This window comes from Haemorhous mexicanus, chromosome 6, assembly GCF_027477595.1.
Source record: "Haemorhous mexicanus isolate bHaeMex1 chromosome 6, bHaeMex1.pri, whole genome shotgun sequence".
In the NCBI taxonomy this organism is placed as follows: domain Eukaryota; kingdom Metazoa; phylum Chordata; class Aves; order Passeriformes; family Fringillidae; genus Haemorhous; species Haemorhous mexicanus.
The window spans coordinates 4024324-4044790 of record NC_082346.1 but is presented as its reverse complement, the minus strand read 5'-3'; the positions used below and the strand labels follow the sequence as shown (position 1 = coordinate 4044790).

The 20467-nt window shown below is 44.5% G+C and overlaps 1 protein-coding gene across 4 annotated transcripts in view; it reads left to right on the top strand.

Moving 5' to 3' along the window:
* Positions 1–1901: 1901 nt before the first annotated feature.
* HIPK3 (homeodomain interacting protein kinase 3) overlaps positions 1902–20467 on the top strand; it is a 68549-nt gene continuing 49983 nt past the window's right edge. For 2 of the 4 annotated variants that reach the window (XM_059848320.1, XM_059848318.1), the window contains exons 1-2: positions 1902–2145; positions 17089–18184. In XM_059848320.1, coding sequence (XP_059704303.1) covers positions 17091–18184 — 1094 coding nt within the window. In that variant the 5' untranslated portion in view covers positions 1902–2145; positions 17089–17090. Of the gene's footprint in view, positions 2146–2623; positions 2795–17088; positions 18185–20467 lie in introns of those variants that run through there. The other 2 variants (XM_059848319.1, XM_059848321.1) reach the window with 2 other exon arrangements.

Genomic DNA, 20467 nt, shown 5'->3' with positions numbered 1-20467 from the left:
GATATACACCAATTTAAGTTTGCAGCATATATTTAATGTGCTTTTTTTTTTTGTTAAGCCATTTTAGAGTTTGTATGGTTAAGTAATCAACAAGAATGTTTATCAACATTTACTGTCTATTTATATATTAATAAAACGTGTAGAAATAACTCTGTGGGATGTTATTTTTTAGGAGCTTGATTAATATTTCTAAAATTAGTAAGCAATAGATGTTATGAGCAGCTCTTGAGTGGTATAATTTACTACCACTGACACCCACCTATTTCTTCCCCAGCCCTAAATTATATGGCTCATTACTTACAAGACTGAAAATTGGCGGTGTTGTGCTAGTAAAACCAATGTTAGGTTTTAGCACTTCCGTACAATAAGTCTGGCTTCTCCAATTAATTAATTCAAATTCTGACTTCACATCCTAACAATCTTTATTACAAGGATCGGTCCTAAATAAAGGTTAAAATCAAGCAGACACGTGTTGAAAATACTGGAACAAGTAGTGAGAAAAAATAGCAGAGTACGTGTAGTTGTGCAAGTAAATAAAGAAATTCTTTGTTATTTTTGGCAAGAGGTGGAGAAGCATGTGATGTCCAGTTGTAGCTGCAGCCAAGGATTTATCTTGGGGCTAAATACTTTATAGGCAAACAGTAATTCCTTTTTCGCCCCACATCAGCTGAACACTATTTCGGGTCAAGAATGCTGTTTGCAGAAGCTGACCAGTCCTACAAACCACTAATATTTAAGTGATGTATAATATTAGGGACATGTTGTTACTGGGGGTGTATCCTGTTATTTTGTGAAGAGTTGAGCAAGGCAAAACGCTGAACTGTAATGCAGGATGCAAACTGGTCAACACATTTGCTCTGCCCTGTTACCTCTAAAACTAGTGGTGTGTCTGATGGGCTCGGGCTAGCGTGGCAAGGACTGCTCGCCAGGGAAGGATGTCAGACCAGATCTGGAAGGTTGGTGCTTTACAGTTCTTTTCAAGGCTGGCTAGGGAAGTCTCTTTGTCTTACGAGGCCAGAGCACTCATTTATATGAACTAGGAGTTCGTAGGTTCATTCTCATCTTGTCATCTTCTAAGCTCTAGGTCCTGAGAGTCAGGCCTTTGTCTTGGCACCAGTTTGCTCATCGTTATGCACGTAGTGTGTGTGTGAATGAGTGTTATGGGAGTTGGCAGCTGACGAGCTGGGAGGGAGAGCTCACCGTTCGGGGCGTGGTGATTGGGATGCCCAGCACCGGAGGATTATTGGGGGTTTTACAGGTGCTCCTGAGAGAGCCGCCACAAAGCATGAGGTTGCCTTCTTCCAGGTAGTGACAGACCGGAGCGGGCAAAGAGGCGAGCTCGCGGTAGGAGCATCTCAAGTTGTCCTCCCAGGGGGGACTTCCCGGGGGGACCGTCACGGGAGTTCGCGGTAGGAGCATCTCAAGTTGTCCTCCCGGGGGGACCGTCAGCTGGCGCTGAGGAGGCTCCGCCGCCGAGGTGCTGCAAGGGTCGGTGATGGCCGCCCAGCAGCCCCGGCCGGTCGGTGCGGGAGGGCAGGAGAGGAGCGGGGCGGGACGAGAAGCGCGGAGCGGGGCCGGGCGCGGAGCGCGCTCCGAGCGCCGCGGGCGGGCGGGCGGGCGCGGGGCGGCGGCTGCTGCGTTGCGCGGCGGGGCCGGGCGGGGGCGCTGCCGCCGGGCCGGGCGGAGCGGGCGGGCGGCGGGAGCGCCCTGCAGGCTGCGCCCCGCGGGCTGGGCGGGGGCCGGGGCGCGCCGGAGCGGGGCTCGGCCGGCGCCCCCTCCGCAGCGCTCGGCGGGGCCGCGGCCCGCCGCTCCGGGGCGATGGGCGGCGGCGGGCGCCGCTAGGCCGCCGCGGGCAGGGCGGAGGCGGGGGGAGGCGGAGGCGGAGGAGGCGGCGGCCGGGGGCGGGTTGGGTCCCTCCCCGGGAAGATGAGGCGGAGGCCCGGTCTGTCGAGCGGGCTGAGCTGGGGCTCTTCCCTCGCAGCCGCCAGGACAAGATGGCAGCGGCCGAGGCGGCGGAGGCAGCAGCAGCGGCGGGGCTGAGCGGCTGAGCCCGGCCGGAGCGGCGCTTCCCGGAGCGCTCCCGGACATGCCCAGGGCGGCGGCGGCAGCTCCAGCGCGGACGCCAGCGCGGCCCGACCCGTGAAGGTGAGCGGCCGGCGGCGAGCGGGGCCGGCCCCGCGGGCGGAGAGCAGCGCTGCCTCTGCCTCCGCTGGCGGCGATCGCGCCCTGCCCGCGGGGAGCTCCGCGGCACACCCGACCCCCCTGCCCGGGGCAGCGCCGCCGGCCTGGCCGAGCGCGGCGGCGGCGGGGAGCGGGCAGCGCTGCTTCCCCTTCCCGCTGCCCTCGACGGCGCCCGCCCCGCCGCGTCCCCGAAGTTTCCCGTTCCCCGGCGCGGCCCGGCGCCCACCCCGAGCCGCCCCGGCTGTCGGGCGCGGCCGCCGCCGCCCGGCGGGGGAGGTGTGGCCGCCCCTCGCCTGCTCCCGGCGGCAGCGCCGGCGCTGCCCCGCTCCCCTCCGGGTGCGCCGCCTCCTCCCGTGCCTTGTATGGAGCGCGGGGGCCGCTGCCAGGGCTGCGGGGGGTCCCGGGGCGGCGCCCGGGCGCGGCCGCGGCTCCTCCCGCTCCGGGTGCTGCTCGGGCGCCGCCGCGGCCGCTCCTGGCAGTCCCGGCGGGACGCGACCCTCGCCCCTGACCCCCGAGGAGAGACCCGCGCTAGGGGGAAGCTGGGGCGGCAAATGGTGCCCAGGGCCGGGATCACTAACAGCAACTGGAAGGGAAGTGGACGCTTTAAAATTTGGTCAGTTCCCAAGAACGAGCTCTGTAAAAACAGAGGGGTTTGTTTGCTGGAGGCTTTGCCGTAATGGTTGCGGCAGGGATTGTGCGGGGTTTGTTCTGGATTCGTCGTGGTATCAATTGTAAAGCTGGCAGGTGCGTTTGCATGTGTTTAACGCTGAAGGAAATTGTGATGAGTGTGTAAAAATTATTTTTATTTAGATCAAGCCCACAATCGTCAATGCTATGTGCTTACACGTATATAATAAAGAGCTTTCTTTTGAGGCTTTACTTTTGTTACTAACTATTGCATCTGACTTACAGTGTCAGAAACTGCGATTGTTTGTTTCTTTGTTAACTTTGTTTTTGGCACTCCGGGGTTTGACTTGCCAGAAATTGTGGCGCTCTGATGTTTTTACATCTTCCTGCTTGTGTATTTCACATCTCCCTACTCGTGTATTGCCTTGTTTATTTCAGTGTCTTTAAGTTGTGGGAAAGTATGTTACTACGAGAGACGATTACATTAGGTGACGCTGTAGTTGCTGATAACAATGCATGTTTCTGTGATTATTCATTTTCTACCCCGTATTATCTCCCATCACATCGTTTGCAAAAAGTTTAGGCTCTGATTGATGTCGCACCAATTAGGAGAGCTGGGATGGACTGCGAGGACTTACTTTCTGACATAATAATTCCGTAACAGACTTAATTTGCTGGAGCTTTCTATAAACTAAATTTAAAATACACACAAGTAACTGCCTAACAAGCGTGGCAGCCAGCAGAGAGATTAATTAAGCACCTGGAAAATAGGTCAATGCTGTATTACGAAGCGGCATGGTGAGATGGCGAATAAATAGAGCAAAGTGTTAACGCGGACTTACCGGGGGAAAACTGATCCCGGTGGAGCCGTGGGGCGGCTTTATCTGCGGACCTTTTATGGTAGCACATGCTGAGAGCCCTTGGACTTTTCACTCCCTCCACTTCTTCCTGGGGGCTTCTCTGCTAGGAGCTCGCTCAGGGTGTGGCATCGCTCGTGCTTGTAAATTAAGTTTTTTTTTTTAATAGATAAATTTGGCTGGGTGTTCCAGTTCCGATTGCGGTGGTGGTGCGTGGCTCTCCGGGCTTGGGGGCGGTGTGTAATTGGATGGGTTCCATGAGCTGGAATAAAGTTTCATTGAAAAATTGCTCGGGAAGCTGCCCCTGCCCTGGGGTCTCTGCGGCGCTTGTGATTTTTCTTTGTTTCGGGTTTTTTTTTTTTGTGTTTGCTTGTTTCCTCCCTCGTCTCTTTCAAACAACTACCTATGGAAACAGGGAAATGAGACAGGCTCCTGCATAACAAGATAGCAGAGACAAAGACAGGGTGTGGGGAGGGAGACTGAGCTTGCAACTCATCTTTCAGAACTAACTGATAAAAAACCACTAGAATTTATTTGCATGTGCTGCTTTTCTCCTTGTGTCCTCCAGTTTGCAGCAGTTGCTTCAAAACAAATCGGTGATTTTTTCCAAAAGCATCTGCGGGATTAATGGCATCTGTGGAAGGGGATGGGAGGCTGAGCAGCACTTTTAGAGGCGGAGGGTTGGTTAGCTCACCAGCCCCTGGGTGGGACAGAACTGACTGCACTAAATTCTTGTGGAAACTCCAATCCAGAGGTGTAGGAGTGTCAGGCTGTGTTTTCCCAAGCTCACGTGTTTGGGTGTATGTACCCCTCTCTGAAGGGATTGCACGCTTCCTGTTTTTAGAGTAGTTTTTACCTCTATAGGATCTCCTTCTTGTATTTTCCCTTTTGCCAGTGTGCTGATCACGGCAACAAAGGCCCTTTTGACAAAGCGGTGCCTTTTGGAAGGGGAATTTTGTGGCTGGCTTTCTTGTGTGTGAGGGGGAGAAAAGCAGCGTTGGTAACGGGAACAGCCCTGTCATTTGAGGCTGGACATGTATTTTGGAGGAATGTTAAATACAGAAGGAGAAACTGCTTTGAGTGGAGCTAAATTTCGCTGTTGCAGTGTGGGGTGTCGTGGCATGTGGGTGCTGTGCCCTTACAGAATAGTTCCTGCAGACAGCGTTGCTTTCTGCACAGAACTTTGGGGAGTAAAGCAGAGGACAGAGAGGCCTTCCTACATTTTTTTATTAGATCAGCCTCGGCTTTTCTGTTTATATATTTATATAAGTTTAAATATTTAACTTATTTCATCTGATCTGTAGAAGCATTAGAGCTGAATTAAACTGCTCTGTCTGACAGAAGTACAAGTTGGGTAGAGCAGGCCTGATGATCACCTGGTGATCCTTGGTTGAGGGAAGAAGAAATGTGGAAGTGTCACAGTGGTGCTACCAACATTTCTTTGTCACAAGTTTGCTGTTGAATTTTGTGAAATAGCATCCACCTTTCAGACTTCAGAAAAGCTTGTTTGTACCATTTTGTGTTTTCCAAGTTCCTAAGTCACCAAAATATTCCATTTCTTGAGATCCCTTCACTGACAGTCAGAGGTGGAGTGGAAAATAATAAATTACTTTTAATAGATTTTGAAAGAAAAGGTGTTCTCCTCTCCTCTTTCCTTTTAAGATCAACTTATTTTCTGATTTGCAGAATTAGTTGGTATTTAAAAGATCTTGGAAAAAATTGAATTACTTTTAATAGATCTTGAAAGAAAAGAATGAATTACTTTTAATAGATCTTGAGTATTGGATGGGACTTCAGGTGTCTGAAACTGTGCTTCAGAACCGTGGCTGGGCTGAGCACAACACCAAACATGGGGAAAGGAGTGAGGATGAGCACTGAGCATGTTCCAGACCACTGCTGTGTGTGCAGGGCACCTGGAATGACCATGTAACTCTATTTACAGCAGCCTAAAATAACTGATGCTATGATATGGGTTAGTAATGGGTTACCTTTTCTGACTTGTACAGGCACTGAGCACCCTCTGTTTAACCTGAAATAACCTATAATGAAGGCTAAATCTTGGAAAATCCTGTTACCTGGTCTTGGCTTCCCCTGCCCCCCCCTTTAGAGGGTGTTTTAATTTAGAGCCTCTACCTCTTGGACAGAATGTTAGAGAAATTGGAGCTTTGTTTTTCTTCAGAGTCACTGTGCTTTGAGTGGCAGGTGAGCAGGGGAACAGCATGTAACTGTGAAAGTGGATTTTAGTTGGTGACTATTTGATAATGTAACATTTCCTGCAGGCTAGGTGCTTCTCCCCAGTTCTTCAGTTGTTTTATTTCAATATAGTGAATATTGAAAAAGGTGGCAGGAGTTGGTGTGAGTCTCTGTTTCAGATACAGTTTGGGGATAATATTTGTGAAGTTTTGTTGTATTTTTTTCATTGTATATCACTTTTTTTTTTCCATATAGCATTTTAATACTCCATTTTTGATAGTGGGTAACTTTCTGACAAAAGGGAGTTAATCTCTGGTATAGCACTTGGGTTTGGAAAAGGAAGAGCCAAATAACTGAACTGTTTTTTAAACAAGTAGACTCAAGTAGTTTAGTTCTGTTTTTTTTCCTTATGCTGAGACTTGGAGTCAGTGTAATTTCAAAATACCTCTCTGAATATTAACTGTACATATTTATTAATTCCAACATTATGTAAACTTTTTGTACAGTATGTAATGTTTTTAGGAAAAGATTAGGAAATGATTCCTTTTTGTAAGTAAGGAATATAATCCTTTTTTCCCCTTTTATCCAGTTCTCTTATGCTCTACAGTATTTGGGTATAACAGGAAAATGCTAAGTTCAAGTTCCACAACAGAGCAATAAAAGAAGATGCAGTCAAACATCCAAAGACAAAACAGACTTAAGAAATATTTTCCTGTCTTTTAGGATGATCAAAGCTACAGCAACTCCCAATATTAAAAAAGTAATTGGATTCTTACATACAGAGGACTTTTTTTGCATGTTAGGAGGGGGCACTCCCATCAGAATAGCTACCTTTAACATCAGTTAATCTTAATCTTTAAAATTAATCCTTTAATCTTAATTTCAGCAAGAATGGAAAGCATGAGTTTATGTAACAGTTCTAGAAGACTTTTTAGTGCTTTTTAAAGCACGTTACAAATAATGTACAATTAATGTTTTTTAATGTAAAAAGTCAGTTATTGCCACATGAAAGTCTGCTTTTGTTTGTGTGATCACTGTGGTGCTGTAGTAACCACCCATTTAGAATGTGCTGGAAAACTTCTGGGCAGGAAAGCTCAGCTCCTGATACCTGTGCTGAGTCCCACAAACACCCTGAAAAGGAGGTTTTGCAGGTGATTGGAGATGCCCATGGGCACTTCTCCAGGCCTGCTGGATTTCATAATCCACTGGTCTGAGTGTGTCTTGTGCTCTGCTGTGTTCTGGAGGCTGAGCTGCTCTGGGTCACCACACTCCAGTGTCCTGCAGCTGTTCTTTGTGTCACCAGGACACTAAACCTCCAAGGAACTTAAATTACTGGGTGAGGCAAGATTTTTATCACCAAGCTTGGCTTGGCTGTTAGCTTGCCTTGGGGCAAGCAGCCACCAGTACCTGAGAAAAACCTGCTTTGGGTTATTTTAGGGGTTTTCTTTAGTTTTACTTGACTCTCAGCTGTGAGTTGGAAGTGGATCTCCTTGCCTTGTGCTGACCTCATCTTGCAGTGGTGAAGTGAGATGGCAAAACTGGTCCCTGGGCAGGAGAAAGTGCCAGGAGAGCAACTTCAGCTGGGGCTGCAGTAAGTGGTGCAGCTGAGCTTTGTGTGGGGCTGGAGTGGCCTCATTGCAGAGATGTTTGCTGCTTTTATTAGCCTGAGCAGATCCCTGCAGGCCTGCTCCAGGGGTCCCTGGCTGTCAGCTGACACCTGCAGCTCTCCCTGTTCCTGCTGGAATAGACTGAAACAAGTGCCTGCCTGCATTGGATGGGACCTCTAAGGCATGCCCCCCTCAAGGGCTGCATGAGGAAGCTCACCTATACAGGCAAAAATGCAGAGGGAAAACAACTTCAATACCAATAATCATTAGAAAGTTTATAAAGGAGGAAAAGGAGTTTTTCTTACTGATGATCTAGCTCTCTTTGGAAGACATGAATAACCACTAGTGTCAGGTATCCTTAAAAAGTATTTATATACACAATTTTTTCTAAAGCTTTATTAATTTACTTTTGCAAAAGTAATTTAGTTTTTCACATGTAGATAGAATAAATGTTTCTTGTCTTGTGTTTCCACAGTCTCAACATGTTTACTGTTTTGTTTTGGTCCTTTGTCAGCATTAAAAAAAAAAAAAGCTATGTTAACTTTTACCAAATTCCACTAGTTTAAGTAAAATATGTTAATTTTTCCCCTCTTTCCTATGGTGCAGGTTTTTCTTGGAAACTTTGGTCATCTGCTACTTCTTACCCCTTTCCTTTCAATTCTTCCTTTTTTTTTTTCTTTTTAACTGTTGGACTTGGTTGCTTGTCTGCAGTCTGTGTGTTCCAGTTGAGAAGTTTTTTCCACAGCTTCTCTTTGAAGATTATTAGGGATTTTATGTGGGTAGAAGAGGTACTCAGATCATCTTTATTTGAATCTGTTAAGTATGGGAATTTTGGTGTTTGAGATCTTGTGGAGCCCTTCAGAAGGAACCAGATTTGTTCCTAAGAGGAGAAAAAAGCCTCTTGCTCTCCTCTTTCCTTTTAATACCAGCTTATTTTGTGATTTGCTGAATTAGTTGGTATTCAGCTTAATAGGAGCAGATTGCTTTCATGAGATACTAAAGGGTGATTTCAATAACTTTTCTCTAATTCTTTTGTAATGATGCTGTGGGCTGGCTTCTTCCTTTGCACTGTGCCAGCTCTGAGCCCAGCAAGAGGACACGGTGGGAAGTGTTCCCAAGAAATACTTTGGGAGCTCTTTGTGACAAATGCTGCTTGAGACTAGCTGTGTTTTTAAAACTCTGTCACAGAGGTGTCTAAACATTCTTCTGAAGATTAAAACAAGAGTGGCTGTTAAAGGTTTATTTATGCTACAAGTGGAAAGACTATTAAACATGGAAGGGAATACAACAGAGAAAAAATGTATGCACATTTATCAGTATTATTATTATTACCCAGGTAGTGGGTTGTATGCTGCATTTAAAGTTTATTTTCACATGCTTTCTGTGTAGTTAAATCAGGAAGTTTCTTTGCACAGGGGAGGGGGAGACATTTCTTGCCCTGGTGGTTTTGGGAAACATTATAGTATGGGTTATTACAGTTATTGATTCACTGGGAGGCAGAAGGCTGATCCTTCTGTGAGAGAGAATGGATTTCTAGTGCACTGACATTTACCTGTAGGAGATACTGCTTCTCTACATCCTTAGAAAGCTGAAAGAAGGGTAAACACCTTTTACCTCTTTTTTTTTCTTTCTTGTTCTACAGTAAATGCCATGTCCAGCTTATACAGCTGTTTTCTGCAAGCAACCAATGCTATTTTCATGATGGTGTTGCTTGCAAGGAAAGAAAAACACCTGTTATATAAAAGCAGAATATTCAAACCACTTTTAAATAATGAATTTTTGTAATGGGGGAAAATACTGGGACTTCAGAGGTTTTTTTTTTCTGTTTATGTATGTGTAAAAATACCTTCCAAACATGTGCTTACTGTGTGTGTGTGTTTACCTCAGTCTGTATATGTTTGGGAGTTGTTACTAGATGTAGCTGGGGCAACTGACCTGAAAACTGCAGCAGAAAAAGGTCAATCAAGGTAAGTGTGGGATTAGATGCCTTGGTTACTTTACAGTTAAGTCAGTTTTAAAACAAATAAAGGGCAAGGTTCTTATTTACTCTGACATTGTTGTTGCAGAGGAAGTTGAATATGCTCTAGGCATGCTGTCTTCACAACTCAGTAACCACTTGATGATGACATTCTTGTTGGTCCTCTTGGAAGAGGGACTGATCTTTCCATGTATTTGGGCAAAGTTTTAACTCAAATATTGCTTACTACCAGGCAGTTCTCAGTGTGGAGGAAAGTTTTATTCACCCCCTTGGTACAGGAGAGCCTGGTTTGCAAATTTTTGCATTGCATGTCAGACTCAATGAGCTCGACAGGTTTTTTGTGTGTGTGCTGCTGTAGCCTTAACGTGCAGGTCCTGTGGGGAGAACAGGAATTTTGTGTTGGTGGTGTTGTTTGGGGTTCTTTGTTTGTTTTTTGTTTGCTTTGGTTTCTGTTGCTCATTTCTTTTTGTCCAGGTGGAAATCTTTTTTCCTGAGAGGGAGAAAGGTAATTTTGGATTAGTTTCCTCCTCATTGAGTAGTTGAGAGGACTTGATGAACTCTGTGTAAGTAGGATCCTTTTTATGCATGCAGATGTGCTGCCTTACATTCTGTGAAGTGGCAACAAACATCTAAATGTATATTCTTACAGGAGCTGCTTTTGTATTGTCTAGAGCTATTTTTAAACGAAATTTCAAAATAAATTGCTTAGATGGGTTGATCCATTTCTAGTTCTAACAAATGCCCAGCATTCTAAAAAATGCAAAATTAAGCAATTGCACAAAAGTAAAATGACTGGAAATAAGAAAGATCTAAGAAGGATTTTTTTTTTTTTTTTTTTAAGTACAGTGGCATTTGAACATGTGATATACCAACATGCAGTTTGGGCTAATCCTCTCTATCAAATTTTATTTCTACTTTAGGGAAGGTGGCAAAATCTTTTGGAAATACTTAGGGCAATGGAAGAAGTGCCTTGGCCCTTCTGCTGCATTGAAGGGTGGCAGACAGTAGTGGTTTGGATGGATCCTCCAGCACTTCTGTCCTGCAGAAGGTGTGGGCTCTCCTAATCCCCACTGTTAGAGACTTTTATTTGAGTGTGCCTGCTGTTTCCAAGTTCAAAAAGAATTAGTCTTCTAAAAGAAGAGATTAGGCTGGTGAAGCCCTGGCTGGTTGAAATGTGTTGTTTATGTTGATGGTTGCACATTCTGATTTGGAGGGGATGTTCTCTCTGGGGCTGGTGGCCAAGGCTGCACTGCTTGTGCCTGCTTTTCCAGCTTGCCCAAGAGAAAAAGAAATGCTTCCAGTACTGTTTCATTTATCTTTTTAGCTCTGATTGCAGTCATATTGGTATCACAAGATTTAGCTTTTGATATTGGTGGAAAATATGAATAAAGCAATTGTGTTCTTGAGTGCTGGTGCTATGGCAGCGTTGAGTCACAGCGGTTCACTCTGATATTTTATGTAAAATATGTTTGTGCTCAGTGTATGGCATCAGTTCTGTTTCCAAGGATGGAGACAATGGTGCAATTGAGACTGGTTTGTATCACACTTAAACCAACTGATATTTTCAGTTTCTGCTATCAGCGCAACATTGGTGGTGTCTGCTTAAAAATATCTCTGCTGTTGCACAGACCTTAACCAGCCCTGTAACATTTTTTTGGGTGGTTAGTAACTAAGTTCTACAAGGGCAAAATTGGATCATTGTATCCTTTGCCTCCCACTAAAACTCTCTCAAACTTGAGAGCCAACCTTTGGCCTTTCAGCCTGGACCTGTGCAGGACTGAGGTTTCACGTGGGGCAAAGGCTGTGTTGGCTCAGCTGAATGCTCCTGGTGAGTGATGGGCCACCATCCCTGAGCTCTGGAATACGTGTTTTAGTCAAGAATGGTAAGGATTTCTTTTGCCATGGAATTGCATCTCTGGTTGCTGCCCCAGAACTGGGTGTTGGTTTCTTTGGTGAGATATCATCAGCTGCTTCTGCATCTCCTGGTTCTCTGTGGGGGAGTGTGTGTGCCCGTGCAGTTTGTGTCCAGAATTGCCTCTGTCATTGAGGAAACCTTTTATAGGGCACAAGTTACCTGGAACACCTCAGTGCTTTCTCCTTTGCACTGCTCTCTCCCTTCTATGGGTGACAGATCTGCTCACAGAGCTGGTTTTGAGGTGGCCAGAGGGTTGGAACTCCCTGGGCTTGTATTTCTGGACACTTTGCACTCTCTGTGGATATGTTGCCCTTTATAAATTGCATGAAACCTCAATTGCCAGTGCTTTGTTATTAATTGTCCAGCTGGAGTGAGGGAATTCCTCAGGGTGAACAGGACATGGGGTATGAAAGTACTTGCATCAGTACAGCTTGTTCAGCTACATATCCAAAATAAACAGTAACGTAGAGGTGCTGCTACTACTGGTAATGAACTTTTGAAAGAGAGGGCAACTAATTCAGCTTTGTACTTGCTGAATAACTTGAGAAGTTGGGTGGCACCTAATATGAAAAGAACAATTGTTTTACCTGGAAAAAATGACAGTTAGTATCTTTACAGTGTTTCCAAAGTGATGCATGATGTAAACAAAACATTTCATGAGTGCCACTGCTCCAGTTGTGCATTTGCTGGAAGTTACAGAGTGTTTAGAAAGCCTCCCTTGATGCCCAGCTGCACTGTGAGAAGGATGTCAGAGTTTTGGAGCTGGTTTTTGCCCGTGGAGGCCTGAAAGAAGTTGGAAAACAAGTTTTCTTAGGTTACAGTTTAACTCTGTTATTAGGTGGCTGCCTCTGGCTGGGAATTTACTACACCAGGAGCAGCAGGGTGGTTGCAGTGCTGGGGGAAGGAGCTGTGGATTTCACAGACAAATTACGAGAGCAGTGTGGCAGTTTCTCCTGAGCTCCCCTGCAGTGGCCTTATTAACCAGTTACTCTGCCCCACTCCCCCCCAGCTCAGTCATGTGGAAATGGCACTGTACAGTTAATTATTAATGGTGCTCAGGCCTGGAACAGCCTGTGCTGCTCCAGGTTGTCACAGCGTGCCAAGTCGGTCGTGCTCCTGAGTTTGCCCAGCCCGAGGAGGCTGCAGCTGTAATTTTGAGAAGGAGGGAGCATTGTTACACTTAGGTCAGCATTAGCAAGGTGTCAACCAGAGGTGCCTCATTTTGCTGAGATGCATCTGCCTGGTTCCCTGCTCAGTTTCTGTGCAGAGAAGCTTGGCTGTGGGGGGACAAACTGAAGTGCCTCCTGTCCACTGACATTACTTTGTGAAAATATACTTGTTGATTTATTTAAAGGAATGAGCAACAAATTTACTTAGTTGAAATATGTTTGCTTCATTACTTTGTTCATACTCTTTTCAGAATTCACAGCCTAAACTCTGGTCAGAAGCCACATGTTTTGTACAGTTTCATGTTGAATAAGCCAGGTTTTCCCAGTTCTCTCTGTTTCAAACCAAGAAGACCTGTTCCTTCGAAGGAAGCCTTTCTAGAGGTGCTAGCAGTTGGTAGGAGTTTTGGGAGAGCCTTTCTTGGGCACATTCCCTGCACTATTCCCTAGCAGTGAGGTGGGATGCAGCAGCCTCCAGTTGGAGAATACAAGCTGCAGAACTGCAGAGCCAAATTCAGCTTGTGTGTACCACTGCCCAGGGGCAGGCACTGTGCTGAAGTGGTGACACTTGCTTTGCACTTGATGAAGGAGAAGGGGACTTTAAAAATATGTGTGGAGCAATGGACTAAATGGACTAGAACTGAAAGTCAGGTGGGGAGTTACTCTGAGGCTGCCTGTGGTACTGTCACCTAGAAATTGCACTTTTCAGACCTTCTGATGCTTTGGTTTGCATCCTGGGGGGGTCTTGTAGTGCACAATTTGGTTTTTATTTTAAATTAAACTGGGAGATGTGCACCCGCTCCTTATGTGTGTTCAGGCTCAAATAACCTCCCTGAAATGAGCACAGATGATTTTTTTTCTTTCTTTTAGCACTGGTTGTGTGCAGATCCCTCTCTTTTTCTGCAGCTGGGCTTATTAATGTAGGTGCAGTCTGACCAGGAACAGTCTCATTAACAAGTATACAGAAAGATGTATGAACTCAGTGAAATCTTTTGTGATAGGGGAAAAGAAAGACCCACTCTCTGCTAGGTGAAAATGTGCTGTGTATTATTTTCTTTTGCTGGGAGTCCTGGTTTAAAAAAAAAAAAAAGCAACAGAAAACCTGCAACACAATAAGTCTATTCTTTCAGGTGTAGCTATCCATAGGATTGTATTGTAATCCAAATACCTCAAAATAGTTTTAAAAAAAGCTTCTGAACCCCACAAACAAATCAACCCAGTAAGAAAAACAGAACCAAAAAAATCAAACCACCCCCAACCACAAAAAACCCCACAACCCCAAACCAACAAAAAACCCCTTAAAACACAGCAGTGCTGTTACAGTAGAGGGTGTTGTGGTGTTTTCCCTTTCTCTTCAAGGTTTGTTGTGCAGCTTTGCTGTCTGTGGGGGTTTGTTTTCATCTGGGTGGGGGGGGAAATCAGTTCTGTTTATCAACTTAGCTTTTCAAAGGCCTCCAACAGCTGCTAGTATTGGATAGCTCCATGCTGTTCTGATGGATTTCATTGCATATAGGTTGGGTAGAGTGTGCTTCTGTCTGAAATGCCTTCTGAACACTGTGAGTGTGTGGCAGAGATCTTTAAGCTGTCTCTGGTGTAGGATGCTGCAGGGTTTTGTGTGCCTGTTTCACAGGATGTACTGGTTATGTGAAGATACTGTAGCTTCTCCAAATGACATTGGCATCTAGAAGTGTGTGCTTAGAAAAAGACAAGCAAAATGATAGGAGTTGTGAAGAAGTGTTTAGGGGAAGGTAAGAAATAAGATGACTGTACAAGTCTGTTTTTATTTGTGTGAAATAAAATTTTATTTTATTAGTTCAGTCTGTGATGATTGTATCAAAAGCTGTTCCAGTTCAGTCTATGATGATTGTATCAAAGGCTGTTCCAGGGTATGTTATCTGTTCCATTTAATGGCCAATTTTCTTTTTTTTTTAGTGTGGTTTTTTTTTTTTTTTTTTGAGTTGCTAAAAATGTTCTTGTAATAACTCAGTAAACACTTCTTATCTGTGAGCAGAGCTGTTACTGTGGTTGGAGTTCAGGGTGGTGGAGTTAGTCCTGTAAGAAACACACCAACCCCAAAAGATGATAGTCTAGTTTTTCTTATGCCACTGAAATTAGTATTGAAGAGAAAGCTGGGCCTGGGTTCCTCCAGACCTTCTGGGCTGGTTTGAACAGCATGAGCTCTAGAAAATTTACACATTTTTAAATACCAGTGGTCCTCACAGGCTCAGGTGAGGATTTGAGTGAGCCTCTGGTCCCTTTGGTTCTCCTCGTGCTGGACTGTCCTGTCTTCCAGAACCATCCTTAATTTCAGTGTAGCTTTTTCAAAGTACTTATGATCATCATCTCGTGCCCTCAGCTTTGGTGACATGCTTACACAGGAAAATACCTTCTCCAGAAGTTCATTGGAGCAGGATTTTGGCTGTTAGGTAGATCCAGGGCAGACTGACCTGCTGGGACTGCTGCAACTTGGTCATATTGTCACCTGTGGGCCAGGTGTCCTCACTCCCTCCTGCTTGGAGGTGCATGGGACCTGTTCCTGCCCAGGGCTTGGTGGTGTGGCTGTGACTGCCCAGCATTGGGGTTTGTCTGTGAGTCAGGGAAGTGATTCTGGTCATCTGAACCCCCCTGTCAGCCAACTGGGATAACACACTAGTGTGTCCTTGAGAAGTTTCTTTGAAGTGTAAATGTTTTTTGAGTTGGAATATCTTACTTGTTTCAAGCACACGTGTGTCAAAAAGGAAGGGGATTGTGATGAACAAGCAAGCAGAGTATTTTGTAGTGGGAACCTCTGAAAGGTTTCAAGAAGAAAACCCCCAAGCACTGTTTTGATATTTTAGTGTCTTTGGCAGATGTGATATTCGAGTCCTCCCAGAACTGGAGGAGTCGTAAGCTGCTGATAGAAGGTTTGGCTTGGCCTGAGCTGTGCAGGGGCCACTGGAAGCTCCAGAGGGGCTTGGATGTTTGTGTTTTCTGGGGCAGGCAGTGAGGGCTGAATTTTGGTTATCTAAATAATATGATCAGGGTAAGTGATTTATTTAAATATAGTTATGATAGAAAAGGCAGTAAGATCTCCTAGTCAACAACAATGCTTATGCACCTTGTAATGGGGCACATTATTTAGGAGAGAAGTCAAGAGCTTGAGGGATTTTTTTCCTGTGTTTTGAGGTTAATAGTTGGTGTTAAATCCTTGGTGTGGAGCAGGAGGCCAGTGGCAGTCTCATCATGTTTGGTGGCAGAAGAGCCCAGCTGTTTCCTGGCTGTCTCCAGCTTTCTACATCATCTGGCTCTGAGAAAACAGCTTTGGGAAGGAGAGGGCTTTGAAGTTTTCTTCTGCAGCTGGGATAAAACCCATTAGAGGATTCTAAACTGAGGTGTTGGTATGATTATTTTAATTGCTCTTAAGATATATAAATGTTCATTTGCATAAATCAAATCACAGCTTCAGAATAATTATGCTGTGCTTTTGGTTAGTTTTCATTTGATCAGAGTCACTGCAATGTCTGGCTCAAGTTTTATGTGATTCATCTGCAATTTAAATACCTATTACCAGAATTTTCATGTGCTTGGTATGATTAAGTGATCTAATTAAGGTATTATTGTATTGAATTTGTCTCTGGGAGCTGATCAGACTGGTATAGACCATAACTTCCCTGAAACCTTGTAGTTACACTGTGGTCCATCAAGAACCTTTTTCTTAGAATTTAGCTTAACTACATGACAGATGAGTTTAAGGCTGGTGTTTGACTGGTCTGGAAGGGGACACTGGGTCAGTGCATAGAGGACATCTGGAAGGTAAACTCAGTGCCTCTAACCCCATGACTCTGTCACTGATATACGAATTTCTGCAGTGGGGTGGAGCAGAGCTCAAGGAAAGCACCTGCCTTTGGTGAATGGATTAGGTTACTGTACATGTAAGTTACTGGAACCTTGTCGTTGTTTATGTGTGCATGCCCATGCCCCCTGAGTTATTTTGGGCCCCATCACATGCCTTGATCACTTGCATTTTCATCCCAGTGAAATTCTTTGATCTGGGGCAGTTGGGACATTGGTCTGTTCTCGGAAGGTTGCTGGTGTTTACAGTGGATGGGTTGGATTCCTTGTGTAACAGGTAGCACTGACTCACAGTTATGACCTTCTGAGTTATTTGTTGTCATCGTTGCTAAACATTTGAATTGGTGTTTCAGTTGTGTTACTGAACGCTGTGCTACTTTTGTGTGTAGAAATGGTGGGAGGTTTTAAATGAAAGTTGAGTTTAAGAGCACAGAGGTAGGACCCCTGTTTGAAAAAATGGCATGCAGTGCTGTGCTGCAGCCTGTCTCAGTCCTGTGCAACCAGCTCAAGCACTTAACTGCAGTAACCTGCTGCTGCTAAAGTCCTCCTGTGGGCACTGATAAAGAGAGAGAGCCTTGTTCTGCTACAAGAAACTAAATATAAAACAACTTCAGACCAGCTCATTTGGAGAACACAATTGTGTCCTGATTTTTCTTTTAGAAGTAGCAGCTGCTGGAAAGCTTGGGAATGTGCACGATTTTCACTTGTTTTTTCTTTTCCTCTCCCCCTGTAGGTATGGCCTCACAAGTCTTGGTCTATCCACCATATGTTTATCAAACCCAGTCAAGTGCCTTTTGTAGTGTGAAGAAACTCAAACTAGAACCAAGCAGTTGCGTGTACCACGAAAGAACCTACCCGCAAATCTATGTGAATGGTAAAAACTTTGGAATTTCTCCCCACAGGGTTAGTACTTTCTTTCAGACTAAAAACCCATTTGATAGACCTCGAGGACAGAGCTTTTGGTTGCAGTCAAATGCCGTTGCTTTAAAAAATACTGCAGGTGCTACAAAAGCGTTGGCAGCGTGGGCGCAGCAACCTCAGCTGGAGGCGCCGGGGGCCAGGACACAGGGGAGCCACTCAGATATCCTGGAAGGAGCCCAGCGATGTGGATTGAAGCGTAAGAGCGAGGAGCTGGAGAACCAGAGCAGCACGATGCAGATCGTTGACGAGCTGTCCATCTTGCCTGCCATGCTGCAGAGCGGCGTGGCCAACCCGGTGACGGTGGTGGCCACGGCCGCCGCCTCCAAGCAGGGCGGCACCGGCGGGGACGGGGATTACCAGCTGGTGCAGCACGAGGTGCTGTGCTCGGTGAAAAACACCTACGAGGTTCTTGATTTCTTGGGACGAGGGACCTTTGGACAAGTAGTCAAGTGCTGGAAAAGGGGGACGAACGAGATCGTGGCAATCAAAATCTTGAAGAATCACCCTTCGTACGTGCGCCAAGGGCAGATAGAAGTGAGCATCTTAGCGAGGCTAAGCACTGAAAATGCTGATGAATTTAACTTTGTGAGAGCCTACGAGTGCTTTCAGCATCGTAACCACACCTGTCTGGTTTTTGAGATGTTGGAACAGAACTTGTACGACTTCCTGAAACAAAACAAATTCAGCCCTCTGCAACTGAAAGTAATAAGGCCTATTCTGCAACAGGTGGCCACTGCACTGAAAAAACTAAAAAGTCTGGGTTTAATCCATGCTGACCTCAAACCAGAGAACATTATGTTGGTGGATCCTGTTCGGCAGCCTTACCGGGTCAAAGTCATAGACTTTGGGTCTGCCAGCCATGTATCAAAGACTATTTGTTCAACTTATTTACAATCTCGGTATTACAGGTAGGTGTCTTCTACTTTGGTTTTTTTACCTGTTATGGAACAAGGTTGTAGTATTTCTTAAAGTTAACAGCTTAAGTAATTGCTCCTCCACGTAACTAGTAAGAATGATTTGAAAAGGATAAAACCATCTAGGAATGTGAAAGTTCTGTAGTTGGTTGCCATTTTGAATGTGAATACTTGCTTTGACTGTTTCTACAGTCTTGTCTTTTTCCTGGAAGTATGTTTTGTGTTGCTCTCTGAAGCCATCACTTACTGCTATTTTGAGACCTCTGAGTCTGTTCAAAAGGAAAAGAAAATAAAATTATCTTTCACTTGCTTGTTTAGGATGTCTTTCCAGCCTTCCTGACATGATGGATTTTTTTTCCTGTAAGCAGCTGGACAGTGTCCTAGAAGTGCCATGTTTCTATATCCTGTTGCCAAAGATTATGTAAATGCCTCTGTTTTTTTCCAGCACTTGTAAATATTTTCCCTAGTTCTTAGAAACTCCATTCTGACTGAGTGCCTTCAGCAGCTGTGGAGTTCAGTAAACTTCTGGAGTTAGGGAGTGATAGGATGCTTAAATGTTTAGGGTGATACCAGAAGGGTGTTTAAAGTGATTTTGGTATATGGTTGCATTCTACTTTTGCCTGGAAATGGATGTATGTTTTCAATGGTTTTGTTTGGTTATTTTTTTAAAGTTTTCTTTGAATAGTTACCCAATCTGCCTGGCATTTAAAAAATACCAATATTTAGTCCTTTTGTTTCCCTTATGAGCTAAACTTGAAGACCTTTCAGTTCTGCTTTGCATCACTGGCAGTAGGATGTGCTGTGTATTGCCCATCTGCTGATTGAGTAAGAAGGTAGTAAACTAGGACAATGAGTACTTGGAAGAAAATTTGAAATATTTTACAGCTATTCATGCTGGAAATGAAAACTTGTGCACTGCAATTCTAGGCTTGATGAAATTAGTGATTGGAGTTCATGCCAGAGGAATCTATTTTTTGACTGTAGCTTGTAAACAAGAACGGTTCATGTACAGTGCTCACATAAAATATTCTAATTCATCACCTGCATTCTCTATTACTTAATTGCAAACTGCAGCAGAGGATTTAAAAACTTCATGAAGTTCATCAACAGAAAACTAAATTGGGAAATGTTATGGATTGATGCATGTTCACATTATACAAAAATATACAGGAGAGGGAATAAAAAGTTAAGCAACTTGGGAGTTCATTTTAGTGTAAAAGCTGTGATAAATTTTTGTGTAAAATCAAAAGATACCGTGGTTTTGGGCCTCTCAGGACAAATCAGGCCAGGTTTGCAAAGATGGCAGGAATTCTGAGAGGCTCTGGACAAGTGCAAAGGTCTTACCTTAAGCTGGTCTGTGCAGAATCAGAATCCAGCAGATACTCAAGATGCACGGGCTGAGAATGTTCCCCAACCTGTTTTGGCTTTTTAATTTATTGAAGCAGTTACAGATAATTGTGAACTATTGCCTTTTTTCACTCCTTTCTCCCCAAGAACAGAGGGGAGACTGTGGACAGCCAGGCTGGCTGGTCCTATTGGAGCACTTCAGCCTCAACTAACTACTTTCAGCATTTTTTTTTTCTGGTTCAGATGGCTCAGTAGACAAGATATTGTTCTTTTTTAGTTGCCTACATAAAAATGCAGTAGCTGTAGTTGTGTTTTACTTGGCTTGATGTTGCTTTGCAGCTCTCAATAGAATTCTGGCACACGTATGGGTTTGGGCAGGTCATTGCAGGCAGGATCAGTGTGCAGCTCCTTGGCATTTTGGATGCTTGCATTGCACTCAAATGTGAGCAAGTGGGGTTCCCTGTGAGTGTTTATTCAAAAACATCATCCCCCAAGAATAAGATAAGATTTGTGGGTGCATATACTTGTCTTGCTTCAATGCTGTTGAATGATATGGACTGATACGGTGTGTGCAGCTAAAATTTCCTGGTTAGTAAGTTATGCTTAAGTGCTTTGTAAATATCCAGGTTTCAGTAGATGATATTCTCTGTTTTGTATAGTTTTATAGTCCTTCTATAAAGTAGCATCTAAGTCAGTAATGTTTGAAAATAAAAAGAAAAAAATGGTTAGGGTCCATCAACTTGAATTTTTTTTTAATATCTAAATATTGGTTGAGATAATTTTGAAAAAAACCCCACCAAACAACTATACTTCAAAATTACTTTCAATAGAAGTTTTCCCTTCTGAGCAGGTTTTCAGCATGCTGGGTTTCATAATGGATGTGTAGCTCTCTACCAGTTGTGTGATTCAAACTAACTTTGTGTAGACTGG